The 18,697-nt window shown below is 58.0% G+C and overlaps 2 protein-coding genes across 3 annotated transcripts in view; one reads left to right on the top strand and one right to left on the bottom strand.

The window, feature by feature from the left end:
* Positions 1–235: 235 nt before the first annotated feature.
* Positions 236–1,462, top strand: NDUFAF8 (NADH:ubiquinone oxidoreductase complex assembly factor 8). 2 transcript variants are annotated; one of them, XM_068413183.1, is made up of 4 exons: positions 236–331; positions 410–520; positions 626–709; positions 1,038–1,462. In XM_068413183.1, the coding sequence occupies exons 1-3, from the start codon at positions 251–253 to the stop codon at positions 644–646; spliced, it is 213 nt and encodes a 70-aa protein (XP_068269284.1). In that variant the 5' UTR covers positions 236–250; the 3' UTR covers positions 647–709; positions 1,038–1,462. The 2 variants fall into 2 exon arrangements, with proteins under 2 accessions (XP_068269284.1, XP_068269283.1); XM_068413182.1 differs by having other exon boundaries at positions 988–1,462.
* Positions 1,463–3,220: 1,758 nt separating this feature from the next.
* Positions 3,221–18,697, bottom strand: part of SLC38A10 (solute carrier family 38 member 10) — a 34,466-nt gene continuing 18,989 nt past the window's right edge. The window contains exons 11-16 of the mRNA XM_068413180.1: positions 15,416–15,569; positions 9,096–9,266; positions 8,304–8,774; positions 7,668–7,763; positions 4,815–4,994; positions 3,221–4,482 (exon numbers count right to left, since the gene is read on the bottom strand). Of these exons, the coding sequence (XP_068269281.1) occupies positions 3,317–4,482; positions 4,815–4,994; positions 7,668–7,763; positions 8,304–8,774; positions 9,096–9,266; positions 15,416–15,569 (2,238 nt within the window). The 3' untranslated portion in view covers positions 3,221–3,316. The remainder of the gene's footprint in view (positions 4,483–4,814; positions 4,995–7,667; positions 7,764–8,303; positions 8,775–9,095; positions 9,267–15,415; positions 15,570–18,697) is intronic.

The following is an 18,697-nucleotide window of genomic DNA, read 5'->3' as shown; positions in this document are numbered from 1 at the left end:
CAATCCACGCTTCCGGCAGGCCGATCCCGCCAATCCGAGAAGGCTGAGGGGACGACCTTCAGCCACCACCCAATCACACCCAATCATTCTTTGATAGACGTGCCGTTTCCCCTATCGACAAGCCAGGGGGAGGCGGGCGTCCGCCGACACCCAATGCAAAGGCGCGGCGCTTTGATGAGCAGGACAGGTGGCCAATCGCAGCCGCTCCGCCATGGCGGCGCCCAGGCGGTGAGGAGCGGCGGCGGTGGCGATGTCGGGCCGGGGCGTGTGGCTGCGGGCGCGGTCGCGGCTGCGGCGGTTCCCCGCGGCGCTGGGGGGCTGCGGGCAGCAGGTGGGGCCGCGCCCGGCGGGGAAGGGGCGGGGGGAGGCCCGGCGAGCCCGGCGCCTCGCTCCGTGTCGTTCCCCGCAGGCGGCTGCCTACGGCCGGTGCGTGGCGGCGGCGGCGGCCGGGACGGCGGAGGTGCGGCGGGACGCCTGCCTGGAGGAGTTCCGGGCGCTGCGGGACTGCTTCGCCCGCGCGGTACGTCCCGGTACCGGTGGGGGGTGATGGGGGGGGGGGGCGGGGAAGCGGCCCCGGGCGCCGCTGCGGCGGCCTCGGCCCGGCCTGAACCGCGACTCTTTGCAGGCGAAGGCGACGCCGAAGTGACCGCGGGGACGCCCCGCGCCCCGGAGACGCTTCGGGAGAATAAAAACAGTCAAACCCGACCCGGTTTGTCCTGAAATTACAGAATAAAGGGAGGGGAGCGGGGGGGAGCAGCTGCCCGGCCCTCGCTGCGGCACCTCGGGCCCGTGGTCGCTGCCAGGCTGGGGCAGTCGCCGGCCCCGGGGCTGCCGGAGACCCCGGAGAGGCCGGAGCAGCCATGGGATGAGCGTCCCGGGGTGGCAGAGCAGAGACTGCAATCCCACCCGCTCCTCGGCCCGGGGAGAGCAGCCCCTGACACCGGGCATCCCTCCGCACCTCACGGAGCCCCTTCCTCCCATGCTCAGACCCGGTTCCCAGCTCCAGCTTCACTCAACAGCAAAATTCCCTGCAACAGCAGCAGGAACCGCAGCCCGAGGTGCCGAGCTCCGCACAGACAAGACACCAGCAGGACCTCAGAGAACAGCCGGGCACGGGGAGGCTCCAGGAAGGCAGCCCCCATCCCTGCCACCACCTCCTGAAGGCTCCGGCAGCAGCTCCTTGATCCCCTGAACGTCAAAGTAAGAGGTTTTTCCTCCCCAAACCAGGCTCTGCGGTTCAGCGGGAGGATCGCAGCCTCCCCTCCTCTTCCCCAGCAGCAGGGAGGAGCAAATCTCACAGAAAGCAGAAAAACTCCTTTTTTTTTCCTTTGGCAATAAAACTCCCCGTGGGTACAGAGCAAAGGCAGACGCTGCTGCCCGCCCCGGGGAGCCACAGTAAGGGGGCTTGGGGGAGGCTTGAAGACCTTTATTTCTTTAAAATAAAAAAGAATTCAGATCAAAATGCTTCAGCTTATTTTATTGATCAGCTCAGCCTCCCCTCTGGTCTCTCCCACCCCAGTACAAACAGTCCTTGGCAGGTAGAGGTGATGCAGCCACCCCCAAGCTGAGCTGGAAGCCGGCAGGAGCTGCCCACACCATTCCCAGCCGCTGAGGAATGTCAGGAGCATCTTTGGTCCTTTGTCTTCACGCAGACACCACCAACAAACACACTGCGAGCAGGTCTGACTCCACGGGGGTCACCCTGCCTTCAAGAGCCCACGTCGAGACGTGCTGCGGGTCCCGCTGCCGTCCCTGCCCCGACACACACACACACGTACACGGCTGCGGAGCGGCTCCAGGACTCCCGGTCACGTTGGTTGTGCTTTAAGACAGCGTTAATGGAGAAGCTCACTTGGACTATGGGGGGGAAATCCTGAGGGTTAAGGCCGTGAGAGTCACGGGGTGGGTCCTGCCGAGCTCGTGGCTGTTGCCCTGTGGCTCTGTGTTATTTTAAGGAGAAATTAAAACAACATCCTTCAAGCAACAGGCTCACGGTCCCGAGTGACCAGAGCCGCTGTGACAGGCCCACGAGGTCCCATCGGACACGAACTCGATGAGGCTGATTTACCCAAGACACTTTTGAGATATAAAAAACCACCACAGTGATGAGGTCTGTAGACTCCAGGCTGGGAAATTGCAGCCGTTCCTAGTGAAGAGCTTTGGGATTTGATTTCTTACATTCGCGAGTCAGGATGTAAAAAATAAAACAACAAAAAAAAAACCCAAAGGGATGAATCACTGGGAGCCTGAAACGAACCAGGGCTCTCGCAGCAGCTCTTCCCTTCCTCGCTCATAAAACCCATCTCCAGGGGTGGATGTAAAACACAGCGTGGAGGGGGCTGGGAGGAACGCACAGAACAAACACGCTCTGCCCTGTTACGAAGAGGTAGGTACACTCCAGCCAAGCCCCCGGGGCCGCCCTTTGAAGCCACAGTCTTTTGTTCCCAAATTAGTCACCTCTTGCAGAAAAATCCAGCTGGTGTGGGAAGCGGGGGGCGGTCTGCAGCCCCCACGCCGAGCTTCCTAATGCACTTTGGCCAGGAGAAGTCAAGCTTGAAAGCACAGATGAGAGCTGAGCATCCGGGGAGGGAGGCGAGAGCAAAGCCCCGTGTTATTGCTAGTGTGTGGCCAACCAGTGAGATCCCTGGGAGAAGAGGCAGCACAACAGCGGCAGTTGTGCCCGTTTAAGGCAGCGTTTCTACTAAACTAGGTTCCTAAACCACAACTATCTCCTAAACATGCAACACTAACGGCTCCCATTTCAGGAGAAACACCAAAGCCGTTGGCTAAGCTGCTCCTCAAGCCCATTACTTGATGCTTCTCCAGAATCAAGCCTTTCCCACGACGTGGGGTTCCCAGTTCCCCTCTGCCCTGCGCCGCCTGGGCAAAGGGGCCCGGGGTAGGCACCCGGGAAGCCTTTCCAAGCAGGCAGGGAGGGGAACCTCGGGGAGGACCACCTCGGGGAGTCGGGAGCTGGATGGAGAAGGCAATTCGATATGAACGAGATGGTGAAAAAGGTCCTTGAAAGCTGGCGTGGCCGGGGAGCCAGGCAGAGGGCAACCTCTGACAGCCAGAGGATGGCAAGGAGCTTTTCTCTCACGGTTGCCATCTCCTCAGGCACACGCAGGGAGGTGCTGCCGTCGCAGAGCTCGAGCACCCACGGTCCCCTCACAGGTCCAAGGGGATCCCGTGGGTCCAAGCGCTGCTGGCTCGGACCAACCGCAGCCAAAAACCAGCTGGTGAACGTGACCCTTCCCCGCGGAGCCCCTCGGCCTCGTGCCTGCCAACAGCCACCCACCGAGCACGACCCCCCCGCTCACACGCTCCCGTCCGCCTGCGTCACCTGCTTGATCTGCCGGCTGTGGACCACCTGCTGAGCCCCCTCCCCAGCCTGGTGTAACCGGGTCTCCAGAGCGCTCCGCAGGTCGTTGACTTTCACATCTGGAACGGGGTTCAGGCCAATGAAGACCCCCGCCCCCCGTGCAGCCTCCTCCTCCTCCTCCTCGGGAGGCAGCAGGTCCCGTCTCCGTCGGCGGAGGTCCAGGTCCGCCTGCAGTTTCAGGTCCCGGTTCGGTTTGACGTCGTGCTCCAGGTTCTGGTCCCCCTGGGCAGCCCCTCCTTTCGCAGGCTTTGGGGCAGGAGCGTTCTCAGGGCCTGGTTTCTTCTCGGCATCGTTTGCGAGCCCTCCATCCCCGTGCCTCTGCTTGCTCCGGAGACCTCCCTGCGGGTCCTGGGCCACGTCCCCCACGCTCTCCCGAGGAGCTTCTTCCCCTTTGCCAGCCAGGTCGCTGTGCGAGGCCTGCTGCCTCCTGCCAGCACCCCCCGCTCCATCGGCGTCCGCACCCCTCTGCCGCTCCCGGGGGTGCTGCTCACTCCCTGCCACGTCCCTTTTACTGGGGGGGTCCAGCGCCACTGCCAGGTCCTTGGGCTCCACCTGACCCAGTGCTTTGGCTTTAAGGTCTGTTCCTGAGTCTCTTTCCAGACTCTTTCCTGCTACTCCCTGAACTTTGGCAGCCCCCAGCTGTTCTCTTTGGATGGGAGCTGTAGCTACTTCCACGCCTTTCAGGGAATTCTTCTCGTGGACGTCTCTTCCAGCTTTGGCTTCACGATCTCCTCCTAAATCCTCCGCCAAGGGCTTCTTTTCTAGGTGGTTTCTGGCCGCTGGATTGTGTTGGGCATCCCCGTGAAGGGCATCCCAGTTCTCCGCAGGATTTTTAACAGCTCTGTCATCCTCCTGGGGCAGCACCTTCCGCTCCTTGGGAGGAACCCCCGCAATCTCACGCCTGTGCCCAGCCTCTTCCAGCTTCCCTGCGGTCCCCCTGCGCTGCTCCGCGGGCTCCGCAGGCTGCCTGCCCGCGCCCTGCGCCGCCTGCTCCAACACCTCCTTGCTGAGCGGCTTCGCAGCAGCTTCTTGCTTCGCCCCGAGGCCCTCGTCCTCCTTGCTCCTGGAGAGGGGCACAGCGGGCTCCTGCTGCGTTTCCGCTGCAGAACAAAAACCAACATGTAAAAGCTTTTTTCTTACGAGATTCCCTTCTCCTGCCACCACGTCCTGCACAACAGGGGACAGGAGAAGAGATCGCACCATCAACAGCCACGTGGGAAAGCAAGGGGAGCCGTGGGGGAGAGCGTTATCCCTGCGCAGAGGGGCCAGGGATCCCCCACCTCGCAGGCCAGGGTCAGACACGGGAATGGCTTTTGCAGAGCAGACTCTGCCACATGCTGGAGGGACTCGGATCTCTCCCAGTCTGATTTCAAAGCTGCTCTGAGCAGCCATCAGCCCGTGGAGGGGTCACGCTCTTTGGCCATGTCCTTACCTGGCTTTGGCTTCTCCTCTCCTCCCTCCTCCTGCCTTTGCTGGTGGATCTCCTTGTGCTGCTCCTCAATCACAGCCAGCAGTTTTGCCTGCTGGTCGAGTAGCTGCTTGTGCTGGACCTGCTGTTCTTTGATCACCTGCAGCAGCACAGCATTATCAAGCAGTTTCGCCTGCCCCGCTCCTAGAAAAGGGAAAAAAAAGAAAGAAAAAATAAAAATCCATGACTCAACCCCCTCACTAATCGTCTCTCAGCACTGAAGGGGCTGCAGGGGCTTTCCTCAGCAGGAAGGTCCTCCTCTGCCAACGCTGCCCGTGTGCCAGCAGGGAGGGAAGGACGTGGCATGGCATCACGGTGGCACCACTCCGGTACCTCCACCGAGGACGGCAGCCCAAGCTGGCTGCTCACCACCACACATGCCAACGCAGGGCACTGCCCTCCCAGGATCTGCGTGGAGGGATCAAAACCAAGCCCTCATTAACTGCTCAGGGAACGGAGCCATGGAGAAGAGGTACAGGGGAGCAGGTCTGCTGGGTCCTGGGTCCCAGCGCGGGGAAGGACGAGGCGGGTGCTTGGCACAGGAGCTGGAAGAGGACAGGACTGGCAGAAGTAGGTCGAGAGCAAGGGGCTGGGCTGCCCAAGCGGGTGGCCGGGCAGGCTGAACCCAGAGCAGCGCAGAAAGGCAGCCCCACCTCCGGCACCGCCGCAGAATGGAGCCCCCCGCACCACGGCACCGGAGGAGACCCTGCCCACGGGCCCTCCGCAGCCGCGGGGTCACACAAAACAGAGGAGCGCGCTTTGTCTGGAGGGTCTGACCTATGAGGAACGGCTGAGGGAGCTGGGGGTGTTTAGCCTGGAGAAGAGGAGGCTCAGAGGTGACCTTAGTGCAGTCTACAACTACCTGAAGGGAGGTTGTAGCGGGTGGGAGTCGGCCTCTTCTTCCAGGCAACCAGCGCTAGGACAAGAGGACACAGCCTCAAGCTTGGCCAGGGGAGGGTCAGGTTGGACATCAGGAAGCATTTCTTCTCAGCAAGGGTCATTAGCCATTGGAAGGGGCTGCCCAGGGAGGTGGTGGAGTCACCATCTCTGGAGGGGTTTAAGACAAGCCTGGCCATGGCACTTAGTGCCCTGGTCTAGTTGCCATGGTGGTGTCAGGGCAACGGTTGGACTCGATGAGCCCAGAGGGCTCTTCCAACCTCATCGATTCTGTGTGTGATTCTGTGTGTGACTCACGTTGATTCCTCGCTGCAAGCACAAACCACAAGTCCCAGGTCGGCATGGGAACGTCGCTGCCTTTTCCCCGCCCCGACAGACACCGTATCGTAGCTGGAGGGTGTCACCTCCCACGCCAACAAGCAGCGTTCCTCCGAAACTCAAAGTGTTTCTAGACTATTACGCCCCACAGGAAATCATGTCAAAATTAATAGCCTGTAAAATGCCATTTAAATTAAAAAGGGATGTTCGCCGGGTTATCCTTCTCCAGCCTCCCCCGTCCTGCTAATCACCCGCAAGGTGATTACAGAGAAATATTTCCAGTTCACATTACGGTGCCATCAGCTGGAATTCCCCTTCCACCAAAGCTGGGCTGCGAGGGGGAATTCGGTCCTTTCAAGAGAGCAATTGACTCCTCGAGATCTGTTTATTTTTCGCACTTTGCTCAGAATAAACAAGGCGAACAGAAGTCATTTCTGCTCTCCTGCTCTCTGAGCCTGCCAGGTCGCAGCTCGGCATGGGAAGGGTTGGGTTGGACACGCAGCAGGCCAAGGTTTAATGCCAAATCAAAGCGTTTCTCGCCGAGAGCTCTGCAAACACGCCTAACTCCCGTGTTTGTGCAGCTCACCTCTTCCACACAAGGAAAAGGTGATGCTATCTCCCCACTACCCCTTTGATTGTGGGGACAGCAGGCCTCAGCAGTGCTTTGGCTGGATTTTAACAATCTTCATAAAAAACATCTTCAACAACTATAAAATGACAGTACCTCAGCTCTGGGCAGAGGAGCAGAACAAGCCCAGAGCACCTTTTGGTGACACCCTCATGGGAGAGCATCCCTGGCAAGTCCCGCACGGACGGAGATGGAAAACCCCACGGAAACCCTCCACCCTCCCTGAAACGTGAGGAATCCTTATAGCCCGTACCCACCGCCAGCTTTTCATGCTTTTTAAAGCCCCATCGCAATGCAGAATGGAAAGAAAATAATTAGAAAACCAAGATGTTACACCGAACAAAGAGGGGGGCGATACTCCTCAGGAGCAGAGCCTGCCCGCTGCCGTCGCTCGTCGGACCAAACACCCACCACCTCGGAGCAGAGCACCAAGGGGTGGCATGAAGGCACAGAGCCACGGGGCACCAGCACGCACGGGCTGCGAGTCCGAGCTCGGGCTCCAGCCCCTTTTGCAAGACAGAGGTCGGAGGCAACGAGGACGGGCTCACCGTGCAGCACCAGCACCGTGGCTCCGCAGAAGGAGCGGACGGGGCTTGGCCACAGCTCCGTGCCCAGCTCCCCCCATGTGCTAAAGCCTGTGTCTGCCCCGTGCCCCCCGAGGCTGCAGGGCGATGCCCACCCACCTCCCCACCATGCTGCCGGGTCCCCCCCGTTTCGCCCAAGCCAGGGAGCAGCCGTGCCAGCGTGACTCACGTCCTCGGGCGGCCCTGCCAGGGGCTGCGCCGTGGAACAGCCAGCCCGCGCCGCAGGCGTGAGCCCGCCGGAGACAGGCACTAATTGCTGCCGTCGCGGAGGTGACTACGGCCCCAAGCTATGTGCTGGCAGGAGCCACGGACCGCGCCGGCTGGCACCGTCCTCCTGCAGAGAGAAATCCTGCACTCCCGGGGGGAGCCCTCCCCTCCCCGCACACTCACCCTCCAGCTTGCTCTCCCCCTTCTCCTCGGTGTTTCGGGTCTCCCTGGGCTCCAGCTGATCCGCTCTGTCCGGGAGGGGCAGCTCCTGCTTTTCACCTGCGGACCAACAGATGGACAGACCTCTGCAGTCAATCAGGACGCTCCAGCAGCAGATGTTCTCTAAAATGACTCCCCATCGTGTTGTCCCTCCCTGCCTAAGCCGGCACGGTTTATATTCAACACGATGACTGCGAGGGAAGTAATAAAAAAAATATTTAACAATCTTATAGACTCGTGGCAGCGAGCCAGCGCTAACTACCTCAGCCAATTAAAATGCAGGCACGGTTCTAACTAGCTTTTCGACGGGCACTTAGCGATGCGTTACCTGTCAAGATCTCCTGGCTCCGTGTCCCCAGTGAGTTTGGGGACGCACAGGAACAGCATGGCACCGGGCAAACAACTGTTTGACAGATATTAGAGGGGCTGTCAAAGCCACCATGTTCCTCCTTCCCCAACAGCTGTGGAAGGGGCCGTGCACGCTCACGTCTAATCTCGTGCAATTAAAAGGACACACCGGGATGTCCGTGGCAATAACCAAATTGCCCAGTCGCCAGATTACAGGCCAAGAGGAGAGTTTGTTCAGATGAGGGAGCTTACCAGGGTCGGCTTCCTTCTCCACGGACTTCACAGCCTCCTCTGCTTTCCTGGGGAGCTGGAGCTTTGATTTCTCCCTGTCACCTGCAGCCTCAGCTTTCTTCTCACCGTCCGGCGCGGCAGCTTGTGCCTTGGCTTCCAGCACCGCTTTGTCTGGCTCCAGCTCTTTGTATGGCGGCCTGCCACCCTGCTGCACCATCACCTCCAGGACGTTCTTCGGATTCTTGACGGGCTCGTCAGTCCCTCCCCGCAGTTGGTTCTCAGCGATCGCTTCCTTCCCTTGTTTTGGGCCAAGTGCCTCTTGCTGGGGATTCACTGCGGCTGGCTCCGGCTTGAGCAGACGCTCCTCAGCTCCTCCTGGCACACGCTTGTTCTCGTCAGATTCCTCCCGCTCCCTCCCCATGTCCACGACCACTTCGTCGTGCGGGACGGGCGGCTCGTGGCGATGCGCTTCCCCCACGGGCAGGGCGATCCCTAGGGCGGACAGGCAGGGTTAGGGGGCTCCAGACTGGGGGGAGAAAGGGACAGGCAGCAGGTTCACAGCACACCCAGCCGCACGCTGCCTTTTCCAGCCCTGCCTGTCCCTCCTCCTCAGGAGGCTGCATTCCTCACGGTCGCACTCAGAGATCTTAAAGGTCTCTTCCAACCTAAATGATTCTGATTCTAACCAAGCTTGAGAGCATCAAATACTAAATCACCTTTATAAGGTAACGAGCAAAGATGAGGATCTTTATCTGAAACAGCCCTGCAACGCACACCTCCCCACTCCAAAGCCTGCCCCACGTTCCTCGTTACCTTGATCAGGACGGTCGAGCTGCACCTTCTCCTCCGGCTTTCCTCTCTCCTCCTCTCTCTTGGGTACCTCCATGGGCACCTTGATTTGTGGCTGCTCCATCTCCTCCTTCTCACCCAGCAGCTTCGGTTTGTCGCGGTCATCCTCCGCCTCCTCTGCCGCCGGGTTCTGGTCTGCACACAGGACAGTTCATGGCACACGCGGTCACGCGCGGCTGCACCGCCACCACCACCAAGGCACAATCGGGGCTGGGGCTTTTGTTCTGGGGTTTCCTGTTTGTTTTCCCTGCAGCAGGGGAAGGCCAGGCCAGGCAGCGAGGCAGGGCTGGGATGGAGCCGGCTGCCGCTGCGAGCCCGTGCCGCCAGATGGTAGCATCCTCCCGGCTCCCCCGCGCCGGACCCCCCAGCACCGGCAGCAACCCAGGGGGGTCCGGCCGCAGCCCCCTCCTGCTCCCACCTGCGCTGGCCACACACCACAAAGTGGCTCAAAACCTTTTTATTTTTTCTTTTTTTTTTTCTCTTTTTTTTTTCAGAGCGTTTCCTGAGCCCTTCGAACGCCGCAAAGAGGATGGACAGGCAGGAGGGAGGAGAGCTGGGTGACCCCGCAGAAGGCACAAGGTTTTGAGGAGCACGACCAGGGAAACTCCCGTGGGAGATGGGGACTCCCCATCTCTCATCCCATCTGGAGTAACCACGTGGAATTCGTCCCACGGGCTGGGAATGGTCCCTTCCCATCCCAGGGTGGCAGAGGACAACCCACACAGCGTGAACAGGGAGTGAACTCTTCCTCAGAAGAGCAGCAGAGGAGGAAACCTAATTGTTTCCCAGCACTGAAGTTGTTCTGCAGATTTTTTTCCATACAACAAACTGGAAAAAAAAAAAAAAAAAAATCTATCTTCTGTAACCAAAAAAAATTCCCAACTCTTCCCCCAATTTGCCCTCCCCCATGCGATTTCCTTTGGGGAATTAATTCTATAAACATCTTTCAATTCTCTCCTCCCCCTCCGCAGGGCTGGTGCGATTTATTACAAGATGAACTCATGGGAAAGAAGGGATTGCCACAGCTTCAGCTGCGTGGGCCTTACCCCAGTTGGGGAGGGAGGATCAACAAAATAAGTACAAAATCCTGGCCCAGAGGGATCCGTGCCAGAAGGACCCGGAGCCTCTCCAGAAACCTGGACTCTCCGGCCCAGAGCTCCGCGCCCCGCTCGAGGGACGCGCGCCGGGGCTGGCCGGTTTCTTTGGTTTGGGAATGATGGTGGGAGGGGAAAAGGATTTTCTGAGAAATTCGAGTCTAGTACCCAAGGGTCCCTCTCTCCATTGAGGGACTTCCCAGGGTTCAGCAAGCCAGGGCAGGACACTCCTCCTTTCAGGAAAAAAATGGGCCGCAGGAACCAGTGCCCAGCCCTGGACGGGGGCCCTGGGAAGCAGGAGGCTGAGGCCGGGGAGGGGAGCGCTCGGCACGGCTGCGGATGTTCCCAGCCCGAGTCTGGCCTCGCAGCAAAAAGAGAAAAAAAAATTATTTACTCTATTGGAGGAAAGTTTGTCGTTAATTGGTTCATGAAGCCAGGAGATGGCTGCGGCGCATCTGAAACCGGAGGATCCCGAGAACCACGACGTGGGCAGAGCTGTTCCCGCGGCGGAAGGGAATGACGACCCGAGGCAGCGAGACGATGTTCAAGAGGGATTAAAAAAAAACGAGGGGGGGGGAAGCTCTCCATGCAGGTGGGAAATGGAGGAGTTAAAAGCAGAGTGGCAGGGTTTGGCCAGAGGACCCTGCAGCAGGTGAAACCCCCCACGGTCCCAACACGACAGAGGGGCTGGGGGAGGCCCCGTTGCCAGGAGAAGTGTCAGTCGTAAATCAAGGGGCGGCCACAAACAATGCGAGAAAAGAGCAAAACACAAACAAAACACAAACAAAAAAATAAGTCTCCGCACCATAATAAGACAAAGTTGCCTCTAAGCCGTCATTTGCTCAGCAGGAAACAAAATTAAGTTCATCATCAGGGCGTGAATTAACGACCTCTCACGCTGCATGGAAATCTATAAGGGGCTATATGTGGTTTGCAGAGAACAATTTTGCTCAGGATGTGTAATAATCGCTCTGTCTCGTCGCCCTCCAGGTCCCTTCGGAGAGCGTTACAGTAATGCTGCGCCTCTTAATGTTTTATGAGCGGCGCTGGGCTTTACAGGCAAGGGCTGAGAGGCTGTAAAAGCTTTTTGGCTTTACGACACCAGGACCCGGGCGTGAGGCAGCACCGGGAGGGTTTGATTTGCACTGGTGGGTCCTCACGATGCTCCTCGGCAGCTCCTCTCTCACACTCACTGGGCGAAGGGAACGCGGGGCTTTCTGCAACTGATTTGTGTGCGTGCGTGTGTGTGGGGGGTGGTTTGCCAACAGCCTCTCTCCAGGCTGCAATAAAATTTCATGATTAGCAACCTAAAAGCTTCCCTTCCCCCCTGGGCTCCTGGTTCGGATAGTAGCAACGGTCCCAGAAAGGCACTAAATCCCTCCTCACGTGGTTTTCCTATTGCTCTCGTCCACCGCAGCAACGACTGTAGCCAAAAGCTGCGTCCACACACCCTGCCCTCGGCACGGGCAGCAAGACGGGCCCTGCCTGCTCCCCCTGCGCCGAGGGGGGAGCGGGGGAGCTGCAGGGACAGCACGGGGAGCTCGGGGACACACCACCCTCTCCCTGCCACTGAGCGATGCCCGGAGCAGGGACCATCGTCCGGGGGCTGACGAGGGACGTGGGGTTCAGGACCCGCTCGTGCCAGTCCAGCTCTGGCTTCAGCGCAGTGGAACAGAGCAAGATCCACGAGCTGGTGCTAAGGAAAACGAAGAAGAACAAGCGGGGCAGAGGGATGGGGGCAAACCGCTGCCCTCGAACGGGCCGGGCAGCCCCCCACCCCCGAGCGGGGCAGGGAAGAGCCCTCCCCGGGCAGCCCTGCGCAGCTCCCCCCCCGCCCCAGCTGCGCCTCCAGGAGCCCCCCCCCTTCCTCCTGAAACGGTTACAGATTTCACAAGGTTATCGAATGGCATCACTGAAATTAGTTCACAGTTGTCTCCTGACGCACCAGCAGTAAAAACGAACCCAAATTACAAGAGGCTGATAGTTCCTTTTCTGTGTCACAGGCGCTATTAAAAGCTCGCTCGCACAAAGCACCAGGGAGAGCCGCGGCAGAGCCAAGCTGTTCCTGCAGCTATTAGGAGCTGTGCATAACCCACGTCTCACACGTGTTCGGGGCTGCTCTGGCTAGTAACGCCGGCGGGGACACAGCCTGCGGCCAGGCAGGTCTCTTTTGGGGGCAAATACACGGAGGAGCCCTCGGCATCACGCCGCGGAGAAGCCAACGCAGCCCCGGGTTTCGCCCAAGCCCACACAACACAGAGCACCACATCCAGGAGGGCACGAGGGACGGATGGAGAAGGGTCCCCAGCGCGCCGGGGAAAGGGCACCCTTGCGTAAGGAGCGTGAATCGGGGCTTTGTTACCCCACATTGCCCAACGCCACAGAAAGAAACCAAAGCAGCGACGACCAAGTAAGGAGCTGAAAAATATTACAAAATCTTAATCCACCCCATGAGACCCTCTAGGGTGCTTTCAAATACTGAGAGAAATTGCCTAATTAGCTTTTTTTTTTTTTTTTTTAAATGGATAATTGCCTTCATGAGCTTCACGGGCAGCTTAGCAACCTTTTAACGGACGCGCACACGCTGCACGGCGCGGCAGAACGCTTCTGAAAGGAGTTTTATACCTTTCCCGAAGAGCTGCTGACAGTAAACCTCCAGCAATCCAGGCTGGGGCTGTAATGGGCGCTTGGGTGTCGTTAGTAAAAACACTATTCAGAGTTCGCTGGTCAATACGTGTGCACATAAAAGGGCAATGTTCTAATATTCATAATCCCGGGCCCCGCAGGGCAGGGGTTTAATGAAAGTCTGTACAGTCCTGGTCTCCGCAACATCAAAGAGGCCAATAAAACTCCTCTCACATGCTGACAGGCAAAAGTCAGACGGCGAAGGCAGGGAAAGGGCCCCGCGCAGCCCCCGGGGTGGGCAGCTCCCGGCGCGGGGAAGGGGTGCGGAGGCACCCTGTGCCCCGGGAAGGGGCCGAGCACCCACCGCCGTGCCCAGGGAGAAGCCGTGTGTCTGCCACAGCCCCGTGCGAGGAGCGCGGAGCAGAGGGATACAGGGAGGGCGGCCGTGTGCCACGGGGCAGCCCGCACCCTGCGCGCCCCGAACGACAGGATGCAGCTGCCGCGGCGTTTTCCAGGCTGCAGGCTCCTGCCTCCGCCAAACAAGGCAGGCGAGGGCCGGGGGGAGCCGCGGGGGGAAGAAGGGCACCATTTAACGCCCCTCATTGCTAGGCAAGCCGACATCCTGCAGCGGCACAGGGAGGCACGGATCCAAGGCACGGGGCGGCTCGCGGCAGCGGCGCTCCCGGGGCAGCCCCACGGCCACCCTGCGAGGTCCTTGACCCCCGTCCTCTGCCCGGCTCCATCTGCCCCTGCGCCATCCCGCTCCCTCCTCCCAGGGGATGGAGCCCCCAGGCCAGGCTCTACTCCCCGGGGCAGAGCCAGCAGCCCCCCGCCACGAAAGGCACCACGCTGGACTCGGCGGCAGCTGAGCTTTCCCTGGGCAGACGCTCGTCAGCGTGACACACCCTGGGAAGTTTACAAACCAAGAGCATTAAAACCACCTTCCTCCCAGGCGGGATTATTTAATCCAGCAGCAAGCACCACGCAACGAGGGCTGACGCCGACGGGCTCGGGGCACACGCGGCGGGGACGGCGGGGCGACCGACGAGCCGCTGCGCTCCGCGACGACGAGACGCAGGCGTCCCGCTCGGCTCACGCGGAGAACGAGTGGAGAAGAGATTTAGCAAACTCCAGCGGACACCATCTTTTATGGGGCTTTTTATATTCTCCCAGCCACAAGAACACGTGTCATTAGCGACTCCTCCTGAAACGAGCAGCTGTTCTTTGGCCATTACTGCTCCAAAATTAACCAAGACGGAAGAATTCAATCGCATCCCTCCTCCCAGCCCTGCTGAGTGTGCTCGATGAGAGCATCTTTTTGCTCAGAGTTCACGGGCATCCTAGTGCCTGAGGCGTGTGTGCCTCGGGGGAACCACGAGCCTGAATGTGTAGAACCCCACCGCTGCCAGGGACGGGGCAACCCGGGAGGGAACGTTATCAACGGCAGCACCGGCGTCCTGGAGACACTCCAAGCTGCTCGGCAGGAACAGAGCCAACAACCAGGAGGGAGGATCACCTCCAGAAGAGACAGCCCCTTTCTTGCTTCCGTTCTCAATCTCCGCGAGGATATTTCAAGGCCCCCCGAAGAATAAAAAAAAAAAAAGGACGAGCAGAACCAAACAAAAATACAATAAAGAAACAGGACGCGGCCACAGATGAGGGGCAGCGCGGGGTCAGGCGACACCTGCTAGCGATGGCCTTGCAAGGCGAGCCTGCAGCTGGGGAAGGGAGGGATCGGCCGTAATTCTATCAACAGCCACAGTAAACAAATAATAAATAACGTGAACCAGTAAACAAAGCTGAGGCATAATCACAGGCTTTGTCAGAGCTAAAACCGAACCCAAATTTATAACCTCGCCACCAAAAAAAGTCGCTGCCCATAAATTTACGTACATTTGAGTGCAGTGAATGGCTTGTTATTGGAGCCACGGACAATGGGCTGGCAGCGGTGGTGAAAGCAGCCCTGTTTGGCCACTCACACCCCTCGCACAGGTGCCAGCGCTGGGCTGTGCTCACAGAGAGGCATTTAGGACAAGATAGGACAAGAGGACACAGCCTCAAGCTTGGCCAGGGGAGGTTCAGGTTGGACATTAGGAAGCATTTCTTCTCAGCAAGGGTCATTAGCCATTGGAAGGGGCTGCCCAGGGAGGTGGTGGAGTCACCATCTCTGGAGGGGTTTAAGACAAGACTGGCCATGGCACTTAGTGCCCTGGTCTAGTTGCCATGGTGGTGTCAGGGCAATGGTTGGACTTGATGAGCCCAGAGGGCTCTTCCAACCTCAGTGATTCTGTGATTTATTGCCCCCAACGGGGAGACCCGTGCTCCGTCCTTACGGGGATCCCTGCACCCTATCCCTTCCCAAAAGGACAGCTCCCACGAGGTGCCACCCGAGCTCACACCAGGCTTTTCCCGAAGGCAAAACTACAGCCTGTCATGGGAAAAGTCCCCGGGATGCTGCGAAGATGCACAGAGCTGCCTGGAAAGGACCCTGCTTCCACCACACTTTAAAGAAAGTATTATTTTTAAGAGGTAGGGCTGGGAAGCACAACTCAAGCAGCCACATACCTGGGATTTTGACCGAATCCTGGTCAATTCTGCTCTCCTCTCCATCCAGGTGCTCCAAGCCCACCTCTTCTGTCTTCACAGGGGCGTCCTCCGTTGCAGACAAGGTGGTGTACGTACTGAGGACCAGTATTCCCAGGCCAATCCACAGTATGATCTGCACAAGGTGCCAGAGCTTCAGTTAGCACAGCCAAACAAACGGGACTGCTCTGCACGGCATTCTTTATGCAAACAGTGTCTCCAAACAATTCAAAGCTCACCGCAATGACACAGGTCAGTAAGAGGGAGGGAAGAGGAGAGAAATTTAAGAGGTGAGAAAGAAAAAAACAGGAGCTTTTGGCTGAGGTTTGTATTTGGACGTAGAGACGTACCAATGAGAGTTTCAGATGCTGAAGGCTGCTGAAAAGGCGACTCCTGTAGCCGAAGGGCTCAAAAGCAAGTGGATAAGGATAGAAAAATGCATGTGGCAGACAAGAGCCCAGCTGCAAAGCCTCATTCCCTGGTATTTCCAGCAGCTACAGTAGAACACCGTGAAATCAGGTCTGGCTGAGAGCAGAGGTGCCCAACCTGTTTACAGCCTAGAGAGGTTCCTAGGGAGCTGTTTCAAAATTCTTATTTTTGAGAGCCAGGTCCTCACGCAAGTCCTGGTGGTCAGTGCTCACTGGTGAAGCTGGTAAGAAGCAACTCGCTGATTTTCAGAAAGCTGGGACCAAATAAAAATAGTAAGACAGAACGTGGCTCCTGTGGAGAGAAGAGCTCTAGGAATTTCTCTAACTCAAAGAGGAGAAAGTGACCACCACCAAACAGAACATTTCCACAGCTTGTTATCTAACGATAAATTGATCTAAAAGGATCTAATTTCACACGAGCCTTAAGGGAGAATAAAAAACTCTCTGCCTTTGCAAAAAAAGAAAAAAAAAATCTCTGGCAATTCACGGGGTAACTCGAGAAGGACAAGCAAGATGATGCCCAACAGCAACAGGGGTGCCAGGGCTGCCGAGCGCCCGCCTGCTCCTCCAGACGCGAGCCGCAGCGGTTCAAAGAGCCCCGCGGGTGGATTGCTGGCCCACCACACTGACTGGGGAGATTTAATTAAAGTCCAATATATTATTTTCACCTAATTAATCATTGCAGTTGTCACAGGGCTTCTCACGGAACCTGGTTTGCATGTCAACGTGTCAACAGCACCGCGAGCGACTGGCAGGAGAAAGTCTGCGAGAGTTTGTGCTGAAGGAATCGGGTGAAGAAGCGGCACCTCCGCCAGAAACACGGGTCTCCCCACAAGCTCCTTCTCACAACAGACCATGGAAGCGACAGAAACCATCACGTGCAAAACAGAGAACGCCTCTGCAACGCTGGGAAGCTGAAAGTTTGCAGCAAATGATGCAGCAATTTCCCCACGCTCTTTTTTTTTGTTTAAATACATTCTGCTCTCTGAAACGCCAGGGATCTGCCTTATTTCGTACAGAAGCGTCTATCTGCGAAGGAAACCTGCTGCTTTGGTACATGATCTTGTTGCTGTTCAGTAGGAACCACAAAAGGTGCAACACCCAGAGTCCTGGTGATTCTGGCTTGGGCTGTGACACCAGCTCACGAGAGGATCACAGCCTGCAGGACTCGTCCTCTTCCCCCAGAATCCTCACCCTGCAGCGCTGCAGGGGGTCCAGAGCAGCCAGGTCCAACCTGAGGAGCACAGTGGGACCCCACAAAACATTGTTTGATTGCTGGGGAAGCGACAGCATTACTGCTCACCAGTGGGAAATAAGGTGAGGGTTTGGAGAGGTTGCCCAGTTGAGGTGCTCCAAGGGTGGAGATGTCCTCACTGCTCAGGGAGCTCGTCTGAAAACACTGAGACCTGTAGACTAAAGGGTGAGAGATGCTCCTGGGGTGCCCAGCTGGCAGAAAAAAATTAAATTCCCTCCCTGGCAGTGTTCAAGGGCAGGTTGGATGGGGCTCTGAGCAACCTGGTCTAGTGGAAGGTGTCCCTGCCCATGGCAAGGGGGTTGGAACTAGATGATCTTTAAGGTCCCTTCCAACCCAACCCAGTCTGTGATTCTGTGATCACTGGGAGCTGCCAGAAGGAGAAAACTGAAAATAAAGGCGAGAAGTGAAATTGAAAGGAGAAGTTCAAACACTGGCATGCCCAGGGAAGGGAGGAGAGGCTGGTGCTTTCCTCTCTTCCTTCACGCTGAGGGAGATCACCCAGGAATGCAGCCAGGGCGGTCAGAGCCTCGGGCCCAGGAGACCCCGCTCTCAGCACAGCCCTGCAGACAGACAGACGCCTTCAGAAGGAAAAGGTTGGTGGGACGTGAAGCAGCTCTGGTCAAGGGACGAGCAGTGTGGCCAGGGAGCAGAGGCCAGACCTTAGAGACGTTGCAAAGGAAACAGCAGCTCGCTCTGCTCCCTGCCTTGCCGTGGGGGTGCACAAAGGGCAGATATCCTGCCACCCCGCTCGGGCCAAAAGCGGAGTCAGCAGGTCCCTGCCACTGCCGCCCTCGGCTCGCAGCTCGTCCGCTTCCTCCCCTCGCACCATCCGCAGCCCCGGCAGAAATGCACTTTGCGACTGGAAGGCTGTTCTGGCACCTTCCAGAAACAACAGCGGAGAGGAAGAGCGTTTCCACAAAGAGGATCTATTCTGGTGCCACAGGAACTAGGAGCAACGTGGGAGAGAAGGGGACTGTAGGAAACGGCTGGAAACATAAAACGTTTCAAAAGGATTTTTGTTGTTTCTTATCTGAGTGGGGAACCACGGGCTTGGAGGCCTCGGATTCAAACCCCTTGGATTGTTTAACGTTTGTGGTTCATCTGTGAGCTTCCCAGAGCAGCAGGTACGGGCACACACGTGGCAGTCCATGAACAGGCCATGAACCAGCAGCCGTCCCTCACCTTCAGCCCCAACGTCAGCACATCTCCTCCTCACCTACCCCACCAGCCACTGAAGACCAGAATAAAGAGGTCCACAACTAGGCTTAATGCCACGGAGATACAACATGGAAAAGCAGGCAGTGTGTACTCGAGGGACCACCACGGCTAATCCGGCAATCGGAGGAAGAGGAATGTGGGGTGCAAGGACCTGGTGGCTCGAGGAACCAAACACAGGTAGAGGAGCCTCCTACTCCCAAAGTGTTCAGCTGAAGAGCTGAGAACCTGGAGCAAGGAGAGGACAACACTGCAGAGCAGTTAGTCTGGGATCTCCCCACACCTCCGAAGAGCAGAGGCCCTTCTCCAGAAGCACCTCTCGATGTGGACACGGCAAGAGGACGTGCAAACCCCTCCGGCTGCAGC

The sequence above is a fragment of the Nyctibius grandis genome, chromosome 15 (assembly GCF_013368605.1).
Source record: "Nyctibius grandis isolate bNycGra1 chromosome 15, bNycGra1.pri, whole genome shotgun sequence".
Classification (NCBI taxonomy): domain Eukaryota; kingdom Metazoa; phylum Chordata; class Aves; order Nyctibiiformes; family Nyctibiidae; genus Nyctibius; species Nyctibius grandis.
Note: the sequence above shows the minus strand (reverse complement) of the source record. Positions and strands in the feature narration are given on the sequence as shown.

Coding starts and splice junctions, on each gene's coding strand:
- NDUFAF8 (XM_068413183.1), top strand. CDS start 251: ATGTCGGGCCGGGGCGTGTGGCTGCGGGCGCGGTCGCGGCTGCGGCGG. Junction 332..409: donor TGGGGGGCTGCGGGCAGCAG/GTGGGGCCGCGC, acceptor CGTTCCCCGCAG/GCGGCTGCCTACGGCCGGTG. Junction 521..625: donor GGGACTGCTTCGCCCGCGCG/GTACGTCCCGGT, acceptor GACTCTTTGCAG/GCGAAGGCGACGCCGAAGTG.